The sequence below is a fragment of the Macrobrachium rosenbergii genome, chromosome 47, assembly GCF_040412425.1.
Source record: "Macrobrachium rosenbergii isolate ZJJX-2024 chromosome 47, ASM4041242v1, whole genome shotgun sequence".
NCBI lineage: Eukaryota > Metazoa > Arthropoda > Malacostraca > Decapoda > Palaemonidae > Macrobrachium > Macrobrachium rosenbergii.
In genome coordinates, this window is record NC_089787.1 from 32,503,124 (window position 1) to 32,523,945 (window position 20,822).

Genomic DNA, 20,822 nt, shown 5'->3' on the forward strand with positions numbered 1-20,822 from the left:
AAATATGCAAATTAAAGACAGTCCAGGCAGTTTCTAACTAGTTATATCCATCAACTTACTTTAGTTTAAACGGTCTTTCATTTCTCTTTCCCAAGCGTTCAAATACCATTAACTTTATGCGGGTATTTTGACACCGAAAAGTTGCCAACTTTATAATAATGATTTCTACATATAAGTAAACGTCTTCCCTACGATCAACGATTTCTATTGGGATGGAAAATTAATGTGAGAATATTTTGAAGTTCATGATTCAAAATTCTGCGCTTCGATTTTAGATTAATCGCTGATGTAAACAAACTAAGTTGTCCCAACATTACAAGTAAAAAATGTCCCGAAGTTTCTTCGGCGGAGTCAAGTTTTCTGTACATGGTATAATCAAAGCCTATATTGTTGCCAGACGCACGATTATGGCTAACTTTAACCTTAAATAAAATAAAAACTACTAAGGCTAGAGAGCTGCAAATTGGTATGTTTGATGATTGGAGGGTGGATGATCAACATATCAATTTGCAGCCCTCTAGTCTCAGTAGTTTTTAAGATCTGAGGGCGGACAGAAAAAGTTCGAACGGACAGACAAAGCCGGCACAACAGTTTTCTTTTACAGAAAGCTAAAACTTGCTCAGATAAATTCTTTCCTCCTATAAACATGAAAGTACTAGAAAACTGGTCGATTAGCTCAAAACCAGCCTGAAATTTGGGTATTCAGCACCTTAATAAAAAAAAAAAAAAGGCCATGGCAAGAATCTTCAGGATCAAAATTGTTGACGTATTCGTCAAATTTACTCATATTGTTTCACTATAACAGCGATTTATTTGATACAGGCTTCCTGGAAGATTCATAATCTGGGTATAGTCATTTTGGCGACAAATTTTTAATATACGAAATAACTTTATCTGAGCAAATTACTTCCACCATAATTACGCTTCAAACTCAACTGTAAACTTCCTAGCAACAGACTTGTGCAAAATGTAATTCGAGATCAGACTTATCTATCACCAAAAAATGAACATTAAATTTAGGCGTCAGTGAACCCATTGAGACATCAGCTAACGTCGACAAATCTTACCGCTATTAGGGCAGCAATGGCAAAAATGAAGAAATTCTTACCAACTGAAAATTATCCCTGATTCAAGTGTTTTAAATATTCAAGGAGCAAAACCGCTTACGCTTCCATGTAAGAGGATTTTGATATGTGGCTTATCTTAGCGTCAGGCATTTTAAAGGTGTTTTTAGAACTGAACTTGAATTGAATATAGAATTTAGGCCAAAGGCCAAGCATGGGACCTATGAGGTCATTCAGGGCTGAAACGGAAATTGACAGTAAAAGTTTTGAAAGGCGTAACAGGAGGAAAACCTCGCAATTGTTAGGAGAGGCTGGAAAGTAAGATGGAAGAAAGAGAATATGAAAGGAGGTACAGTAAAAGGAACGAAAGGGGTTGCAGCTGGGGGCCGAAGGCGCGATGCACAGAACCTTAAATAATGCCTACAGTGCACCGCATGAGGTGCACTGACGGCACTACCCGCTACGGGGGTGTTTTTAGAAGAATGGCTTGAAGTGCTATTTGCAGAATAACAAGAGGCAAGTTCTGCAAAATTACAAATTCAAGATAATCTGTACATTTCCTAGATATACAAATCTGAATTTTTTTTTTTTACTATGGATAACCTTCGGCAACAGCTGGTTAAAGCCGTGGCAGCAGGGTAGTTGCTGGTGGCAGGTAGGTAAGGAGCACCGTACCATCCAAGAACACTTGTCAGTAACCAAATAATTTTTTTCTTCGACTGGAGTGAGTGGGGATATAAGTGATTTCATAAAAAATACTTCAGCTCTCTATCTCTAGGAAGTAATTATTCCTAAAGATATCTTGAAATTGTGATTTGTTCTGGTAAGAATATAAATCTTCTACTTTTATATGAAAAGTCATTCCTTAAGTGGAAGGTTTTGTCCCATAAAACACGACTGGCAATGTTCCGAAGGATCGGATCCTTAAGTTATCATCCTTTGCCATATCCTAAAAGCCTCTGTGTGAGGCAAGGGACTGTGAGGATGGTCTGTCATCTCCAGGAAATGACAGCTTCCCAGTGAAGGCTAACTTCTGTAACCTCCTACGCAGTTTGACATCCAAAACTGGAGGGTGACAGGGCCTTGTACCTGTACCAGCGTGTGGCTTCGTAAGTCGAATCAGCCTCTAGGGAAGACCCAGGGAAAATCAGTGTTTTTAGTTTTCTGTAAAAGAAAACGATTGTGCCGGCTTTGTCTGTCCGCCCTCAGATCTTAAAAACTACTGAGGCTAGAAGGCTGCAAATTGGTCTGTTGATCATCCACCCTCCAATCATCAAACATACCAAATTGCAGCCCTCTAGCCTCAGTAGTTTTTATTTTATTAACGGTCAAAGTTAGACATGATCGTGCTTCTGGCAACGATATAGGATAGGCCACCACAGGGCCATGGTTAAAGTTTCAGGGGTCGCTGCTCATACAGCATTACACCGAGACTACCGAAAGATAGATCCATTGTCGGTGGCCTTGGTTATACACTGTACAGAAAACTCGATTGCGCCGAAGAAACTTCGTAGCATTTTTCACTTGTTTCATAATAGAATCGGAAATCCAGATCGGTACTATATAATATAGAACAGGTTAATAAGTGTATACTTAAAAAACAAGAATATATTCCCAGTAAAACTTCGTTTTTTCGCAATGGCCGATATTTATGGTTTGGAATCCACATTAACCATCTGAGCTACCCGTAACCAAGCCAGCCTCACCTTATATAAGACAGAGGCAGTTATCAGGAATTATTAGAAGGGGGCACTATTCTCGAAAGTGGGGCAGCAGAGAGAGGTTTAAACCTATTTGCTTATTTTATAAGCTGCTTGTATTTTCTATGCGGCCGCAGAATCTGTTGTAGCTCCAAAGAGTGTAGTTTCATGTAAAGCGCTGTCCAAATATCGTGACAGGTATCTGAGCTTACTTCCCGGACGCATCCATTTTACTCAAATCAAATAACCCCAGTCAAAGCTTCTCAGCATCTCCCTCGTATTAAAAGAGAAATAAGATATTATTTACCAAACTTTCAATATAAGAGAATAACTGTCTACACCAACTTCCAGACAATATATATATATATATATATATATATATATATATATATATATATATATATATATATATATATATATATATATAATATTTCTTCCAGAGCAGGAACACACTTGAGAAATTTACAACACAACTAACAACAGGAAATATCACAAGTTGTATGCAACGACAAAAGGATATTGTAAATAAGTAATAACTAACATCATCAACAACAACAGTCAATTCTGTTTTTCCTGAATGTCAATTTTGTATTGTTGGAACTGCCTTGCGCTACTCTGAGAATCTGACATGGGAACTGGAAATACCTTCTATCAGGTTTTCAGACGGGTGTACTAAGAGTACCCGGTTTCCTACACAGTAATTTAGCAGCTGCGAAACTATTAATGGAGACTGCTTTTCGATTTGATGCTTCTGATGGACCGATGTAGACAATCAGTCAAAATTATCTGTATTTAAATCCCTGACAAACAGGGGGTAAGGTAGCTGAAAATTTCATAGCGCAACAAGGCCTGACACTTACACTGAGCATAATTACAAAACAGATGAGGCCTATATGAAATTCAAGAAGTCAGCTCTGGGATGACTGCCGTAGACAATTAGAACAAGGCATCCAAATCTACTTAAGAAGGTCAAATCACGTCGTCATTTCCGAGGATCAGTGTAACTTAATATGAGGATTCATCGCAATCAGTTCAGTCCTCAACCAGATACAAGACACAGGACAAAGCATTTCAACTGATGGAACAGACGAGGCCGCGTGACTACATCACGACAGAAATTAACGTAACTGATGAGGAGATTTACTTAGTTAATGACGAGATTATAGTAGTTTATTATTGTAAGTTAAAGCTGTATTTCTCATCCGGACAAAAGGGCACTGGTATGAATCAGTTTTGTTTATTTGCAATCAAAAGGATTTGGTCGTCTGATTTATTATCGAGGTGTGTGTGTGTGTGTGTGTGTGTGTGTGTGTCTGTGTGTGTGTAAAAGGGGCGGATCTTTTCACCTATATTTATAGAAAGTCCAAAATTAGGGCATCGTAAATTGCTCCATTTACACGAAAGCACCTTCCCATTATTCGCCCCAAAGAGAAGGCTGCCACCTTGGAACCATCTAAAACAACTGCATAACCAAACTATCCAAACAGCATCATTAAAGGTTTCCTAGCTTTAATAAAGTGTTGAATGGCCATTTCGGATCCAGTGCCATTTATAAATGTATTCCAGTTTTTCATCAAAATTTAGACAGCTAAGGATTGAATATGAAGCACGTTCCTGAATGCATTATCATTGAATAGCACATAATCGTCGACTTTCGTCATGGGAACATATCCGCTTAAGCAATAATAGGACAATCTTGCTGTATCTGTAGCATGACACGAGGAAGTTACTGAATTCAATGCCACGTGTACAGTCTTCTGGGTCATGCATATTGTTGCAAGCACGAAAATGACAGCTACAACAATCATTATAGCGGGATTATCAATCGTATAAAAAAAAGTGGGTTGCCTTCCCAAGGAGAAAAAATAATTCCGATAAAATTTACAGACTCGAATGTAATACGTCATTTATTAATTCTTGTAAATAAAGCCTTCCGTAATAAAAGGCTTAGGAAACTGACCCTCGAAATGGCCTGTGGCCCACCTTTTCTTAAAAAAAAAAAAAAAAAAAAAAAAAAAAAAATCTCAAGCACCCTCATGACCAAACTGTCAAATTTTCCCCACCACACTGAAAACGACCTAGGACCCAGAACGTGTCCTAATAACCCGAGGATATAAAAGCAATTTTACAGTAAAAGAGTTCCGCATACTCCCTACGGCCAAAGTGTTATTGGCTTCCCAAAACTGATACTCGAAGAACTTAAATGGCTATCAACTCTAGGTAGCGGGGTCGAGGAAGCCTGTAGAATCCACCTGTAGCTTTGCTGAGCACAACCCATTTCTTTCTAATGCAGTAAAATCTTTGTTAGATTCAAATTAGGTTCTATAACGTGCTCTTGCTTCCGAATTATCATCGCTTCCCTTAATTTTAACTTTGTCTCTAGCGTGTTAAAATATTACACCTGATTCTATGGATATTATATAAAAGACTTCACTTACGTGAACAAACTTTCAGCAAATCTAATGAAAGTCTAACCACATCGTTGTCTTGCTGACACAGCGAAATTTTAGAGAACGTTCTCCATATTAAAACGCGTCTTGGCCATGATTCATTATTCATGGCGATATCATCATGGGTTGGACGCCATGATTTTCAAAGAAATTTTGAAAAATAAAACCAAAGATTTGTGCATTCTAAGACGTAATTACTAGAATGAAAAAAGTACGATAACTTTCAATTACAAAAGAAAAGTACATACGCTCAAATTTCTTCCGCCTTAAGAGCGCGCGACCTTCCCCCGCCCTAAAGTCTATTACCCAATCAAATAAATGAAATGTAATGGTGCAGAATTACGCGTAATTACGTCATGGCTTAGCCAATTGAGTGTATAGAGAAGTCATAGAAGGAAATCTTCACAATATGAGAAGAGCATTATATTCCGAGGTACCTCGAGCAAACTAATTTCATCACGGGCTGCTCTTGGGAACAAGAGCCCGTGCTAGCACTTGGCAGGGCTTAATCTAAACCAACGAGGCGAATCACTTTAGCCAAGGTCTAGAGAATACTCTAGCCCTTAAATTGAGTAGTTAAGCGTTCAGGAAAGTTCAGACTTACGCGGGTTCAACTGTACACTCATACAAAATCAAGCAAAGAGCCACCAAAACTGATAACATTGCTTTCAGAAGGCAAATGATAAAAAACTGAACTTCAGTTCATCTAACCAGTTGCGTTTATTCACAAAGATCCCTAAATATCGTTTTGCCTTGTAGTACAGTACATGCTTGAAACAATGATAACTACGTACACAAATAATGCTAATAATGGGTATACACCATAATGCAATACTTATGAGTACACTCGTTAAATGAAAAAATAATCGAATGGTGAATGCGAGACAAATATGTGTACAACTATAGCCGATTCACTTAAGGTAGATTCTTGGGCCTACGAGACGTTTGTTTGGCGGCCTCTGATTGGCTGGTACTGGGAGGTCTGCAGCTCGCTCACTGTTTCATTTTAAAGTCTGTAGCTCAGAAAACTTGAAATATCTTTATATTTCTTCATTTATCTCAACACAAGATAGAAAGTTTTGTCATACCATGGATTCGGTGTTAATTGTACAACTAAATCGTGATTTCCTGAAACCAGTAAGACAAAACACAAAGGAATTACAACGAGTAAAAGTGAAGAGAGAAGTATTTCATTCTTTATACCTGTTTTTACATATCGTCGGATTTTGCATCATTGATGCGATCAAGATAAAATAAAACTTGTGTTTTCATACAACAAATTCACCCTGAATACGCTGGTGCTCTCAGATTTTAGATGAGTGTGATATGTGAAGAGAAAATGAAGAATATGTCTTATTATGTTGCATCCGTTCTTGACTCAGTTTGGCAGTAGAAACCGAGAGACGGTGACCTGCAAAGCCGAGGCGCCGTTGACAGTTGCCAATTAGCAATATGAGAAGTTAACATTTTCGACAATATTTTAGTTATATTGTTATGTCATTACATTTCCTGTAAATAAAGGCATAGAATTCCCATTATGAATGTCGAACTTTTTCACTCCAGTATCATATAATTATGTCCGTATGTCTGGAAACTCTGATAAGAAAAAATTAATAATCATATGGATGCATCTGGATGTGTTGGCTTCAATTTAGGCTAGGTGAGAAATTTTCATACTGTAGGCTATATGATAAATAACAGGCCTGCACAATTATCAAATATAACATGTATATAGAGGAATAAACGTTCTGGTGTAAGAGCAGCTCAAACAAGTTCTGAAAAAGACAGAATTTTATATTCGTTACATCGCCAATAGATTTTATGGTAAGAAATAAAAAGATGTACTTTCGTTCATTGAATGAACATATAAAAACCATCACCTTTTCGTGTTAACCAGAGAAGCAAGCGGCCATAATAATGAAATTATAATTATTTAGCCTGTTATTTATCATATAGCCTACAGTATGCAAATTTCTCATCTAGACTAAATTGAAGCCAACACATCCAGATGCATCCATATGATTATTCATTTTTTCTTATCAGATATGTCCAGACATACGGACAAATATGATATTGGAGTGAAAAAGTTCGACAGTCATAATGTGAACTATCATTTATGTACAGAAAATGCAATGACATAATACGGTAAATATTGTCGAAACTTTATATCGCTAATTGGCAACTCAACGGCACCTCAAAGCTCTTGCTGTTTGCAGATCACCGTCTCTCGGCACTACTGCCAAACTGAGTAAAGAACAGATGCAACATAATAAGACATATTCTTCATTTTCTCTTCACATATCACACGCATCTAAAATCTGAAAGCACCAGCGTATTCAGGGTGAATTTATTGTATGAAAACACAAGTTTTATTTTATCTTGATCGCATCAATGATGCAAAATCCGACGATATGTAAAAACAGGTATAAAGAATGAAATACTTCTCTCTTCACTTTTACTCGTTGTAATTCCTTTGTGTTTTATCTTACTGGTTTCAGGAAATCACGATTTAGTTGTACAATTAATACCGAATACTATGGCATGACCAAAACTTTCCTATCTTGTGTAAAACGTGAGATAAATGAAGAAATATAAAGATATTTCAAGTTTTCTGAGCTACAGACTTTAAAATGAAACAGTGAGCGAGCTGCAGACCTCCCAGTACCAGCCAATCAGAGGCCGCCAAACAAACGTCTCGTAGGCCCAAGAATCTACCTTAAGTGAATCTGCTTATAATACTACTTATTCAATGTTGAAAGACATCAAAAGAGTATTATAATACGGGAATTTTTCAGCTGAATTTTATAGACCTTATGATATAAAATACTTAAGAGAATTCACGAAATGCAAATGGACTCCCCCCTCGCTTGGCAAAATAACTGTTCCCATTTCGTCCAGCAAGATGAATGCCTGTATTCTAGTTCAACTTAACTAATATAACCCTTACCGTGAAAGCAGAAAATTCGGAACACCCTCTTAGCTTAATATTTCCACGACTCCCATCACTGTCCATCATTGAAGGGGCAGGAAACCCGTCCCTTTCAGTTCTGAGTCCAGCTAAGCTGCTTTTCAAAAGGTGGAATTATTTTCCATAAAATCCATCGCGACTGAGGACAGTGTTGGAATTCTGAATAATTAAGAACATATATTGAGAGAAGTATTGTGTCGTAAACAATGCATTATCTTGAAACAAACCCTTACGCCATTAAACTGGTAATTTTTGGTTTCAGATACCTCTCCCATTTTAATAGCAGTCTGCAAAAATTAGTAGTGACATGGAAGGAACAGCAACTTCAAGTTTGAAATACTAGACCTGGCATGAAATGGGTAATATACGGAAAATGTGAATTACATTCTCAAAAAGACAGCCCGTATCAAAGTTTCATACAATAACGTGCAAAAAAAAAGTATAAACATTTTCGAAAAGGAAAAAGATACCTGTTAAAACGCCTCAACAAACTGAAATAAGTGGGTTGCTTCAGGGCTTCTAAATGCCAATTTGCACAATAAAATACACATGGAATTTTCGAAGACTCAAAATTTCATGGACTTTTTCATACACCAATTTTAATTTTAATAAAGTCTTCAGATCAATTTAACCCTAACATACGACTTCATGGAAAATACGGCGCCTAATGTAAAATTACTCCTTTTTCGAGATTATGACTTACTAAAATCATTGTCAAATGCAAATATTCCCTCACGGGACCTACTGCAGTTTCCCCAAGTCTGCTTTAGTTTGGTTAGTGCTTAACAAAAATTAAGAAAACACATAACATATATCACGACGGTTTACCCATGTGACTATCAATAACGCAAGAAACCAATTTAGTAGGCAGTAATTTTCGGGAAGGGATGACCAAATAATGAATTAGCCTAAGCATCAATTTGCAGTCGTCACGAGCTGGTTGCACTGACGCAAATTAATGTAAATTTGTTCCCCTACACGGTAACATACGGAACTATCGAACTAATAATTAATGTACTACTTACTGAACAGTCACTGGTCCAAAACTCGTGATCACACCTACCTTAACCTAAAGGCAAAAGAAAAATATGATATTGTTACCGTAAAGCAAATAAGTACAGCAAATTAAACACGTAGCTAAGATTACATCATTCATTACCGTTTAATCCAGTTTCAGTGATGAAGCAGTCAGTTGCTTCTACAACAGAACGTATTTCCCTACCTGGAGATATGGCCTGCCACGATATAGCGGTCGCCACTTCGATAACAAAATCTTTATAATTCTTCCCGTACCCTACTCGATGCCTCAAGTATCATCAATTCAAAAGAAAATTCGGCCACACTTATAAATTCAACCACACCGCGGAAAAAGGACAACCTGAGCCAGTCCGTCCCGGTGACCATATCGGGAATGAACTGAAAAACCATAAACTCTCGCGCGATCTGCAAACAAGCGAACACCTTTACGACACTATTTAACAGGGACATAGCTCTTCCTTCCTCAGTCCATTACACGCTGAACGAATCGAAGTCTGTCAATCTTTTTATACAACACACTTTTGGATGTTATTAACTTTGGATGAACCCTCTATTTACATTGAAAAATAAATTACACTAGTTTTAAACATGTGCGATGTAAGGCATTAACTGCCATAATATGACTTACTCGGGGTCTATTAGAACGTAACTATATACCGCGTGCCGCGTGAACGAGATATATTGAAAAGGAACTTTCCAAGATAATAATAATAATAATAATAATAATAATAATAATAATAATAATAATAATAATAATAATAATAATAATAAAAACGCATTTGAATTCACAATCCCCTGCATATAAAGTAATGCAGTCTTGACCCAATCGCACAGATTACTGAACTAAACAACTGGAAAAAATTTTTGCTTTTTCGCCTCGCTACAGAATTTAGCAACTGGCTAGTCTTTGCTTGCAGAAAATATCTTGCAAGCTTTTGCCAGCAACTCATTTCAACGTCGTTTCCACGAATCTTTGTAAATGGGAGAAATGACGAAAGTACGCTAATAGGACCAATCTAATTAAGTCGCTCATTAATTAAGATTACTCCTGATCGGCCACCTGGGAACGACTTTCGAAATGACATCAGGATTATTCCTAATCCACTCCCTCATTTCAGCCTATCATTCCATTAGGAGAATCGACCGGCGCCCCCCCCCCGCCCCCCATCCTATATTATACCAAATTTGTTTGTACTCCCATTATGGGAAATTCAGCTGACATATATGACCTTCTTACAAAATAAATATCTACTGTCTCTTTCAGACCATTTAATTAAAAGGTATGTAACTCTATACATTATATATATACACATATATACTGTATATATATATATATATATATATATATATATATATATATATATATATATATATATATATATATATATATATATATATATATAACTGATTCACGAAGACACGGAACGTGATGAATGTGTAAATAAATAAAGGCAAACGCTACGAAGGAAAAGTGAAACAACGGAGTGGTTGCTAGGCCTTTCGACACACGGTCCTTTTACTAACAGACTGATGAAAAATATAAAAGTAAGGGTACAAGAGAGCTCGTATAATTGACAGATGATATACAGATATCCTTTGTTTTGGAAGGTCCACTAATTCTTCAACTGCGTTGGATCCAGGTGCATCTGTTCCTTATAACCCCTATCCTCAGGGATATCTGTATGTCATCTGTCAATTATATGACCTATCTTGTACCCTTTTTGTATTTTTCATCAGTCTGACAGTAAAGGGCCGTGTGTCGAAAGGCCTAGGAAACACTCCGATGATTCACTTTTCCTTCGCGGCATTTGCCTATATATATGTATGTATGTATGTATGTATGTATGTATGTATGTATGTATATATATATATATATATATATATATATATATATATATATATACATACATATACATACACATACACATATATTACATATACGAGTGCATGTATACATAAGCACTAGTAGGCACGTTTTTATCAGTGTTTAGGTGTTAATGTCAGGAACGCTAGTGTTTCTGTGATCTCATGTATATATGTATTTAGACTGTAACAAGAAGCAACTAATCGAATGATCAAAACACTGCCGTGATAAAATGCACAAACATCTCAAGTCACCATTTTTAGACATTTTGTCTTTGTGAAAATACAAAGTAAATACATCATACAGACCGATTCTGTAAAAGCAAGTAATGAAGATCTGTTTTCGCACTCTGTCAAGAAAAACACCAACACTGCTTTATTCTATTTAGCCTGATATGGTAATGATAACGTATAGCTACATTAACTATGGCGAAGATTGTTAATCTCACAAAAGTCATGTCAGGAGTTCGCTGTTACCGGAACACTGCTCTGCCCTAAAATGGAAAACTGCAGTATCTGCAGAATTTTCGAAATTGAGATATGCCACCTATTGGGCTCGTGAAACACTTATACACAAGTTACTGCAGTTTCAGAATGATTCTTCAGTGCTCTTCACGAGTATTTAGGGGGTCCCATTTGCAGTACCTGCAAATTCAGTAGTAAGGTAAGGGCGTATCTACCATTTTTCTCAGTTCTGTATTTTTGCAGCTACTGCAGTCTGCCATTTTAGGGCAGTGCTGTGGACAACAGTAACAGAGAGTGTCAACAGAAATGTGTATTAAACCTACTAACTCCGTCTACTAGACTAGAAAGACAGTCTTGTATTAACTACGGTTTTCTTGGAGCTACTCAGGTGTATCAAAATAATTAACTACTTTGAAGAGAGGAACCGGAGTAGGGAAAGTTACGAAATACTTCCCCCTAGTATTACAAATGGAACTCGAAAAAAAGTTCACATCTTGTTCCAAATGCTAACAACTCGGGAATGTTCTGGGGCATTCTGATACAAACTGGGGATCATTTCAGTGTGTTGATGAATCTGTGGTAATTTCTCTTTTGTCACACGTCACATAATATTTCCTTAAGTTATCTTTGTTTCTAATTAGTGATAAATAGTCAATTCCTTGAGTGTTAACAGGGTCCCGTGACATCGCAGACCACAATCTTTTTTAGCAGCATTTTTGGCAGTAAAATTTTTAATCTTAGTTCTCAAAGTACCTGAATAGAATTAACTGGTGAAGAAAAATATGGAGTATACTCTAAAGTGTATAAATCAATAGTTATATTTGAAGAAAACTATATAGAATTAGAATTGTGGTATATATACTGAGAGACTGAATATATTGTAAGAAAACCACACAGAATTGTGGCATATATACTGAGACACTTTGAGAATCAAATAAAGATCTTTTCCTTGAATGTGAGAAAATCTGTTACCAACGACAAATCCACTTACCTGACATTTGATTCAGTCTTAAATAGTTTATATTTTCCAGGTCTGCATGCAATGAGAAAAGTAGGATTTGTATTAGCAATTAAGATATTGAATACAGACATTGTTTTCATTGGTCTTTTTAATCTTTTCCTAATCAAACTCATTCCAGGATTAGAATCAGATACTATAATATACAACATATAAACAAAGATTACAGAAATAAAGACTGACGTGATTGGGGTGAAAATAAAAATAAAAAACCATAATCACTTTTGTATGTTTAACATCTTTATTGTAGACAAGACATCACTGCCGGGTTTTTATTTTTTGGGGAAAGAAGAAGATAATGAAATAAGACAAGAAAATAAAATGGAGATGAAACTCATCTCGACAAAAAAAAAAAAAGTCCTCAAAGTGATCTGGTCACATTCTCTATGAGACATCCTATGAAACAATGATTTATTTGGATTCTACTGATTTGATCCTACTCATTAATACCAGCCCTTTCCTTTTTTATTTATACAGAAGACTATGTAAACCTAGAAAGTAATCCCAAAGAAAATGAAATTCACTTGTGCACAGTTACAATCGCCATCATCGCTCGCTGGCTGGGGGAGATGTTTTCCCAAGAGGATTATGGAAAAACCTTCCTTGCGTGACAGTTCTACAATGACTAGATTAGTTCTGGATGGATACGGCTATTTATATTCAGCATCCCAAAAGGCTATTTTCCCCGACAGCTGGGCTTCAAGGGGGATCTCAAGTCGTGTTTACAAACTAGACATGAAAGCGTTGTCACTGCGCACTCGCGCACGCGCACACCACACAGCACTTTTACAAAAAACTTATCAATACGAACAAAGAGAAAAAAATAAAACGTTCACATGCCTGAAACCGGAATAGCTGCTACTCGAAGCGTCTTCCACATTATTTATTCTGGGATGTCATGACTGACAGGAGAAAGCGAGAGGACTTTTCTGAAGCTTTTTTTGCTTTTTAAAAGATGCTTCGGGTCAGAAATTCGGGTTTCAGGTGGTATAGAGTGATGACACAACCAAGTTTCTTTTACTTTTTAAGAAATGAACAGAGAGAAAAGACTACGTACGAACATAAATATATATAATCTTATACATGTAAATTATCTAATCAATTTTGCCTTTGTCTCTTAGGCCTGATCTTTTAGGAACTAAAGATTACTCATTGCTGAAGACTTGTTCTTTTTTTTTTTCCACAAGTCATTCATATTAACTTGACACATAATCGTTTTTCATTTTCTTCTTGGATATACATTTTTCACTGACTAACTATCAGACTAACAACATAAAATGACTACAATCAACATTTTAACATTGCAAATCATAAGGTGTTTAGAGCCGCGACATCACAGCGTTCGAATTTTTTTTTTTTTTTACAGCAACATCAAGAATTTCGATTGAAAACCGAGGCAAATCATATCAGCGAAATTAGGCATGTGAATCCATGTTGTATTAGCAGTGTGCATATTGCTAACAAACAAATGCGCGTTAGAGAGACTAAGACTGCATAACGACAAATACCAGGTTTCGAAGACGTTGGTATAGAATAGAATCTCTTTTAAGTGTGTGTGTGTGCGTGTTTCGAAAAAAAAAATAATAACCGTATTTACAAAGCACAGTACTGAATGCATTTATGAACAATAAAAACAAAATAACATTCAAAGCTTCTCTTGTTAGCATCATGAAATATATAATGAATCCAAGTTTGATTTGATGAACTTAACGACAACAAAGACAGGAGGGTTCAATGTTGTCTGATTCGGCATTTTGAATCGAAAGAATATGGCCGCGTACGAAAAAAGAGAGAAAAATGCTGCTTTTTATTCCAGCAGATCTTCGGACCTGTTTGCGACAGCGGCGTTAGCAGCAATAGTAGCAGCAGCAGCAGCAGCGGCGGCGGCGGCGGCGGCAGCGGCAGCAGCATCAGTGGTAGCAGCAGAAGCGGAAGTGGTGGTAGCGTCGATGATGGTGCCCTCCGCTTCGTCAGATGTAGCAGTAGTAGTAGTAGTAGGTCTAGGTCCCTCCTGTTGTGGTTCCTCTTCGCCAAGGGCTTCTTCGGTGTCGGGGGCGGCTGCAGCATCGGTGGTAGTTGGCAGGTCCTCGGCGACGGCATCGGCTTCTGTTCCTAGAAAAGCGCGCAACCTAGTCGTATATTCGGAAGGGGGAAAGAGAAAAGGGGGAAAGACCATGCAGCAAAGGTCAAAAGAAAATAAGAGGGAATAAGGGGAGAAGACTTAAAAAAAAAAAAAAAAAGTCAAGGCTTGCATAGGTGTTTGTTTATATATATATATATATATATATATATATATATATATATATATATATATATATATATATATATATATATATATATATACAGTATGTATATATATATATATATATATATATATATATATATATATGTATATATATATATATTATAATAATACATAATATATACATACATACATATCATACATATATATATATATATACATATATACTGCATATTGGTTAGTATGACTGGGTAGGTTGTGGGAAGGTAAGTGTGCAAGGTCACTCGTCTGCAGACCTTACTTGAACGAACTGACACAAAACTCTTCTTATACGGCAGTCAGCCACCCGAGTACAGAAGAGTCTGAGTCACTAATTCTTCGTAAGGTCTTCGTGTACAGTATGTCGTTAGTGTGCGCGTATTGTGGTTTGCCGAGTGATCCTTCTACTGAAGTGATTCTCCAGTTTAAACCAATTTCACCTCACACGATTGCTCTGTTCATTGTCGACTTTGTGTTCCTTTTCTTAATATTCACAAGAGATTCCTAATATCTGACGTACAACGGTGGTTGTAACTGTGAATACCGATCTTCGAAAACTTGTAAACAAAACAAAAGATATGCAATTCATCACATTGTATAATGAAAACTATGAAAAAATGAATCTAATTTAATTTATTCACAACCAGATGACAGTTTAGATGAATGTTTAGGTTTTCATTTCATATCTCGTAATGTTTTGTTTTTACAAAGACTGTATTGGTACTGACTTCGAGTGGCTTTCATAAAGGCTAAAGTGCCGAGCTGCCTAATCATTAATAGGACCTCCAAGAGGGCCAATAAAGGCATGTTCCCCTTAAGTTTATGGTGGTTATATTTTACCATCTGAATCTTTGAACTCTGATACTTAAAGCTAAAATAATCGGTTTGTCTTTCAGCTCATACCAACCCCTTCAAAGTTAACATTATTCGCCGCCTCGAGGCTAACATTATTGCCCTTCTGTACACAAGCTTGACATCAGTAATCATTTACGACAATGATTAAGAAATATTTCAGGCACTCTCTCTCTCTCTCTCTCTCTCTCTCTCTCTCTCTCTCTCTCTCTCTCTCTCTCTCTCTCTCTCTCTATATATATATATATATATATATATATATATATATATATATATATATATATATATATATATATATATTCTAAGTCTATTCTCTTTCTCTTTCTCCGAATTCAAAGTTTTTTCCAAGATTATATTATCACTAATTTAACCTTTCATGTTCTGGGAAAGTATGATTGTCTCATGCGATAGGACTCATATATATTTTTTCTGTTGAGCGCCCTGTGAGCATAAGCCGGCGATGGTTCCAAATGAGTGATCACGTGACAAATAAACAGATAAATAATTTTATATAATCTTGATACGAAGTGATATGAAGGTCTAGAAAAACTTAATCATCTTCGGACGAGGACGAGATCCTGCAACGTTCATCTTTTAAATAAGAAAATTGCATAAATAATACATTACACTGAAACTATTCATATAAATACAAGGATAAATGATGATATCGGTAAGAAAAGGAGAAAAAAACATAGATAAATGACGATATCGTTAAGAAAAGACAAAAAATAAATACACTAACTGTTAGAGATAATGATAAGTAGATAATTATATATGAACAAAACAATAAGACCACTGTAATCAATGCAATATCTAAACGCTTCGCAGCCTTGAAATTATCACAATTTTCTTTTTATTTACAACTGGAATACAATAATTTATTTGCAAGGAACGACACAAAGGCGACAAGAACAAAGCACTCCATCAGCACCTATTTTTTTTTTAATATTTCCCTGGTAAAAAATGTGTAATAATATGAACAAATCACGACCGAGGCTTCCTATTCGCTTTCAGTGCTCCTAAATAGTGTATAACTCAATTTCATATTTCATTTTTTATATTTTTCTTGTCTGGTATTTCACGTGTGCCCATATAAGTTATCTATAGTTTTTCTTAGAAGGGCACTGTGATCCCTAACTTGGCTTAAGAACGAACTAGAGATAAATAAGGCTACTTTTTTTTTTTTTTTTTTTTAAGCAACAACGATCGACTTGTACAGTGACAATTGGCAGTAAGATTAAACCCTGAAATAAACGAGATACCCAAATCATCGCCTTAACTTGTTAAAATCTATATGTCCCACTTCAATTAGAATAAAAATAATGATGACTCTAACATGGAACTGAAACCCACAGTACCCTGATACATTAGAATTGTCTTGACAGCCTCAACAATTTCGGCATTTACCTACGGTGACGTGGCACTTTCATTAAGTAAGGTGGCCCTAAGGTGCCAGATTCACCTACCTCAGGCGTTCCTTCACTCACAACAGTCTTATACACGGCGGGGAGTTGGTCTTCTTTCGCATGACGATGTCTTGGTAAGAAAATAAAATAATAATTTTGGGAAATAGGATAATATTTTCACGTCAATGAGAGGATCGTAGCCATGGGTAATACTGAGTGGAGGTGGATTTGGCTGGATGAACAGTCAGGAATTCTGATGGGAATATGAAAGTGAAACAAATATAAAACCTCTATTTGCGAATAGGGCCACTAGAAGAAGTGCTGATTATGCATCATAATTACATCTACTGTTTCATATGCAATTAGATGAGAAAAACTATAAACATTTCATCTAAGTTCTACTTTGAACAATAATCGACAATTTGACAAACTGGTGAAACTGAAAGGAAGTTCAGAAAAGATAGTGGATACTGATGAGTTGTCTTCGTCCAAACATTTTGTTAAAGACAAATCAGAAATAATGTCCGATCACATGAAATAAGGTCTCACTATTCCTCAAGAAAGTTTTGAACATTGCCTATGTTGACGGAACCCAAGCGTGTCTTACAATCTGTAGTAGAATCAGTGACATATGTAGTACAGGCGAGCTTCCAATTATTAACAGAAGTGAGTAGGAAGAAAAGCTAGTTTCCAGTTGGGGAAGTAAAGCAAACAGAAGGAGTCAGTGGTAATGAGTCAGATTATGTAGGAGTTACTGTACCCATTTCCTTTCCAGTAACAAAAAAAAAAAAAAGTTTGAAATTTTATTCAAACGTTCACCAAGGAATGACACACAACATCACATTTTGATTAAACCTACAAATGTCTTTTTGTTACTGCAAATCGTCAGAAGTACGTAACCCCTCACCAGACTGAAACACTTTAAAAAGGGGATTCTTATGGGTCAAAAGGGTGTACATTATCGTACATCTCATCTGGACAGAAACAGGAGTGCAATTTGGAGCTTATCTACATCTTTTAAATCCAGCACTTGGATTTAAAATATTGGAGTCCAATCTCTTTCACTGTTTACAGTAGAAATTATCACCTGCTGAAACCTCTCTCCAGATCAGATCGGTAAACTGCTGATAATACAAAACTCTTTAATGTCTTTAGAGCGAATCAATGAAAACTGTTACTTGACACAAAAGATTAGGCAGTAGTTATTGTAAATCGGTGTTAAGGAAAAAAATTTCCTCTTAAAAGGGAATTTATAGTAGTATGCTTCACGACTAAATATTAGTTTACTGAAGGATTGTTTCACATACCACACTTTTAAACGAAAACTTAATTTTTTCTTACATATTATAGTTATGTCATCGAAAGATTACCAACCGACAGCACTTAAGATCTTATCAGCAAGTTAAGATTTAATTAGCAGCTGTGATATACATATATATACATATCAATAGGAACAATGCAGAATAGGAGGCCATGTATACATACCCGCATGAGATCCGGAGAATGATGGACTAGCTACTGCTTCTACTCGGCTAAAACAAAAGCAACAAAATAAAGCTAAAGCATGCAGTCTGGACTAGAAGAAAAGTCTTTTTTTTTAATCTTCATAACATCACATTGCATATTTACATCACCCCCACCCCCATCCCCCAAAAGATAACTTTGCTTATATAGACATCTTGACATTTATAAATGATGTGGCTGGCATTCAACCAAGTTACATTATATCAGATCATAGGTAAAATATCCTAACATTTTTTTTTTTCATGACCTATCACCTCATACCGCCTGAGAAAAAGAAGATATTCCTATTTTTTATTTAATATAGCTTCTTCATTGCATTCCCTAATGCTGTGAAGGCCTAACCTTACCGGCAGAGAAATTCCCTGGATAAAGTTTACTGGAAACTCAGTGTAAGTAAAAGTGGAGTCTCAAGTCCTTTTTTGATTAGATTCAACCCAAGAAAATCAAGCGTCTGGTGAGTAGCAGCAACCTCTGTGGACAGGGGGTAGCAGCAGCAACTCCCATGCTACCGCAACACTACCAGGGATCAGGAAATGTTTGGTAGTCTCTTTTGTAATCACGTGTCAATTGTGGCTGTTAAACGCTCGAGGAATGATTAAGATGGATACAAAGAAAAAAAAAAAAAAGAAGTGTCACTGTGTATCATTATTTTACAATCTGCATTCATGGGGGTATTTAAAAACATACCTGGAGACTTCTTCTGAGTTACATTGCGTAAAAATGCCCCAACGGCCATAATCTTGTTGGTAGCAGATTGCAATTTCTTTGCGGCTTTGCTAGGCTCTCCAGCTACAGGAGGGTGAACGAAAACGGAGTTCCCCTTAGAAAATGGACCTTTACCTCTCATTTTGTGGGACAGGGTGTAAGCATTACTGTACTTTGAACAGCTCACACACTCAAGGGAAGGCAAGTAAACGGAAAGGTTTGCCACACTGAGTCTGTCAGCTGGATCTTGTGCATTCAAAGAACCCATATCAATGTGCTCGAGTATATGTTTTTTTTTTTTTTGTTTTTGTTTTATGGCGAGGAATTATTTTCATATGTATATATACGTATATATTATATACATATGTATATATACGTATATATATATATAGGGAGGGACCAAGGAATCCCAAGAAAAAAAAAAAGTTGGATATCAATGGGTCACTGGCCATGGTTCCAATAGAAAACAATAAAATTCGTAAAGAGGTTTAAATCTCTTGCGTTTCTTTGTATATATCCGCAGAAATTACTTGGAAAAATGCCAATTCGAAAATATTTATAAAATCTACCATGGTGGTCCCGTTTATAAAAAAAAATATTTTGGCTATTAGATAAAAAACAAGTGTCAAAGACAGAATTTTGCAGGTCATTTCAAACTGTCAGTTCTGTGCTGCATCCCAAAAAATGTTTAAATTATCAATGATGGAAAAAGCTATGGAAGACCTGAAAATTTTTTGGGTGGGATGATATCAAATTATGGTCTTTGAGATGTGATCTACACAGACCCTTGATTTAAATTCATAATGGGAATTCGGGCCGTCGCATCAGCTTAAATGCGTCACTTTACTTATCACGAGCACATCTTTATGCAGGAGATATAAGAAGAGAACCTGTAATCATCAACAAAACAATGAATAGAGTTTTCAGAACATACGGAAGAATATTCTCCCACATAACCCACCTGACAGAGTCTTTTTAAACGTGCCCCGGGATTAGTGTCATGCTTACCACCCTCTGTAAGTTGACGGTATATAAATACCTGAGTTGTGTGCGTTTGGCATGTTCCACCAGGTACTGGACTGTACTGTAACAGTCGAAACATAGTGGTCGCTTTCATTTTCCTGTGTGTCTCCATTTGGCCCTTCAATGTACACAACGTTGTTTAGAGACAGTCAGATTCTATATGCGCAATGGTACGTTTTCTTATTTATCATGAAAATTTTACCTTATTAAAACAGTTTCTTGGAATCAAAAGTCAGTTCTGCTTCAGTATACGATCTCTCTTCTGATTAGTAATGGAAATAATTATTATTATATATAAAAACGTTTAATTCTGCTTCAGTATACGATCTCTCTTCTGATTAGTAATGGAAATAATTATTATTATATATAAAAACGTTTAATTAATATATTATATCAAAACCTTTAATTAATTTGTGTTTTCCTGTGTAATCGATACTGATACTTTTTATCACAGTTGAACACATA

General features: G+C 36.2%; 1 protein-coding gene across 50 annotated transcripts in view; it reads right to left on the bottom strand.

The window, feature by feature from the left end:
* Positions 1-12,784: 12,784 nt before the first annotated feature.
* Positions 12,785-20,822, bottom strand: part of LOC136830746 (enolase-phosphatase E1-like) — a 104,354-nt gene continuing 96,316 nt past the window's right edge. For 30 of the 50 annotated variants that reach the window (XM_067090606.1, XM_067090601.1, XM_067090575.1 and 27 more), the window contains one exon: positions 12,785-14,678. In XM_067090606.1, coding sequence (XP_066946707.1) covers positions 14,374-14,678 — 305 coding nt within the window. In that variant the 3' untranslated portion in view covers positions 12,785-14,373. Of the gene's footprint in view, positions 14,679-18,590; positions 18,638-19,316; positions 19,419-20,373; positions 20,476-20,822 lie in introns of all 50 variants that reach the window. The other 20 variants (XM_067090569.1, XM_067090584.1, XM_067090590.1 and 17 more) reach the window with 4 other exon arrangements.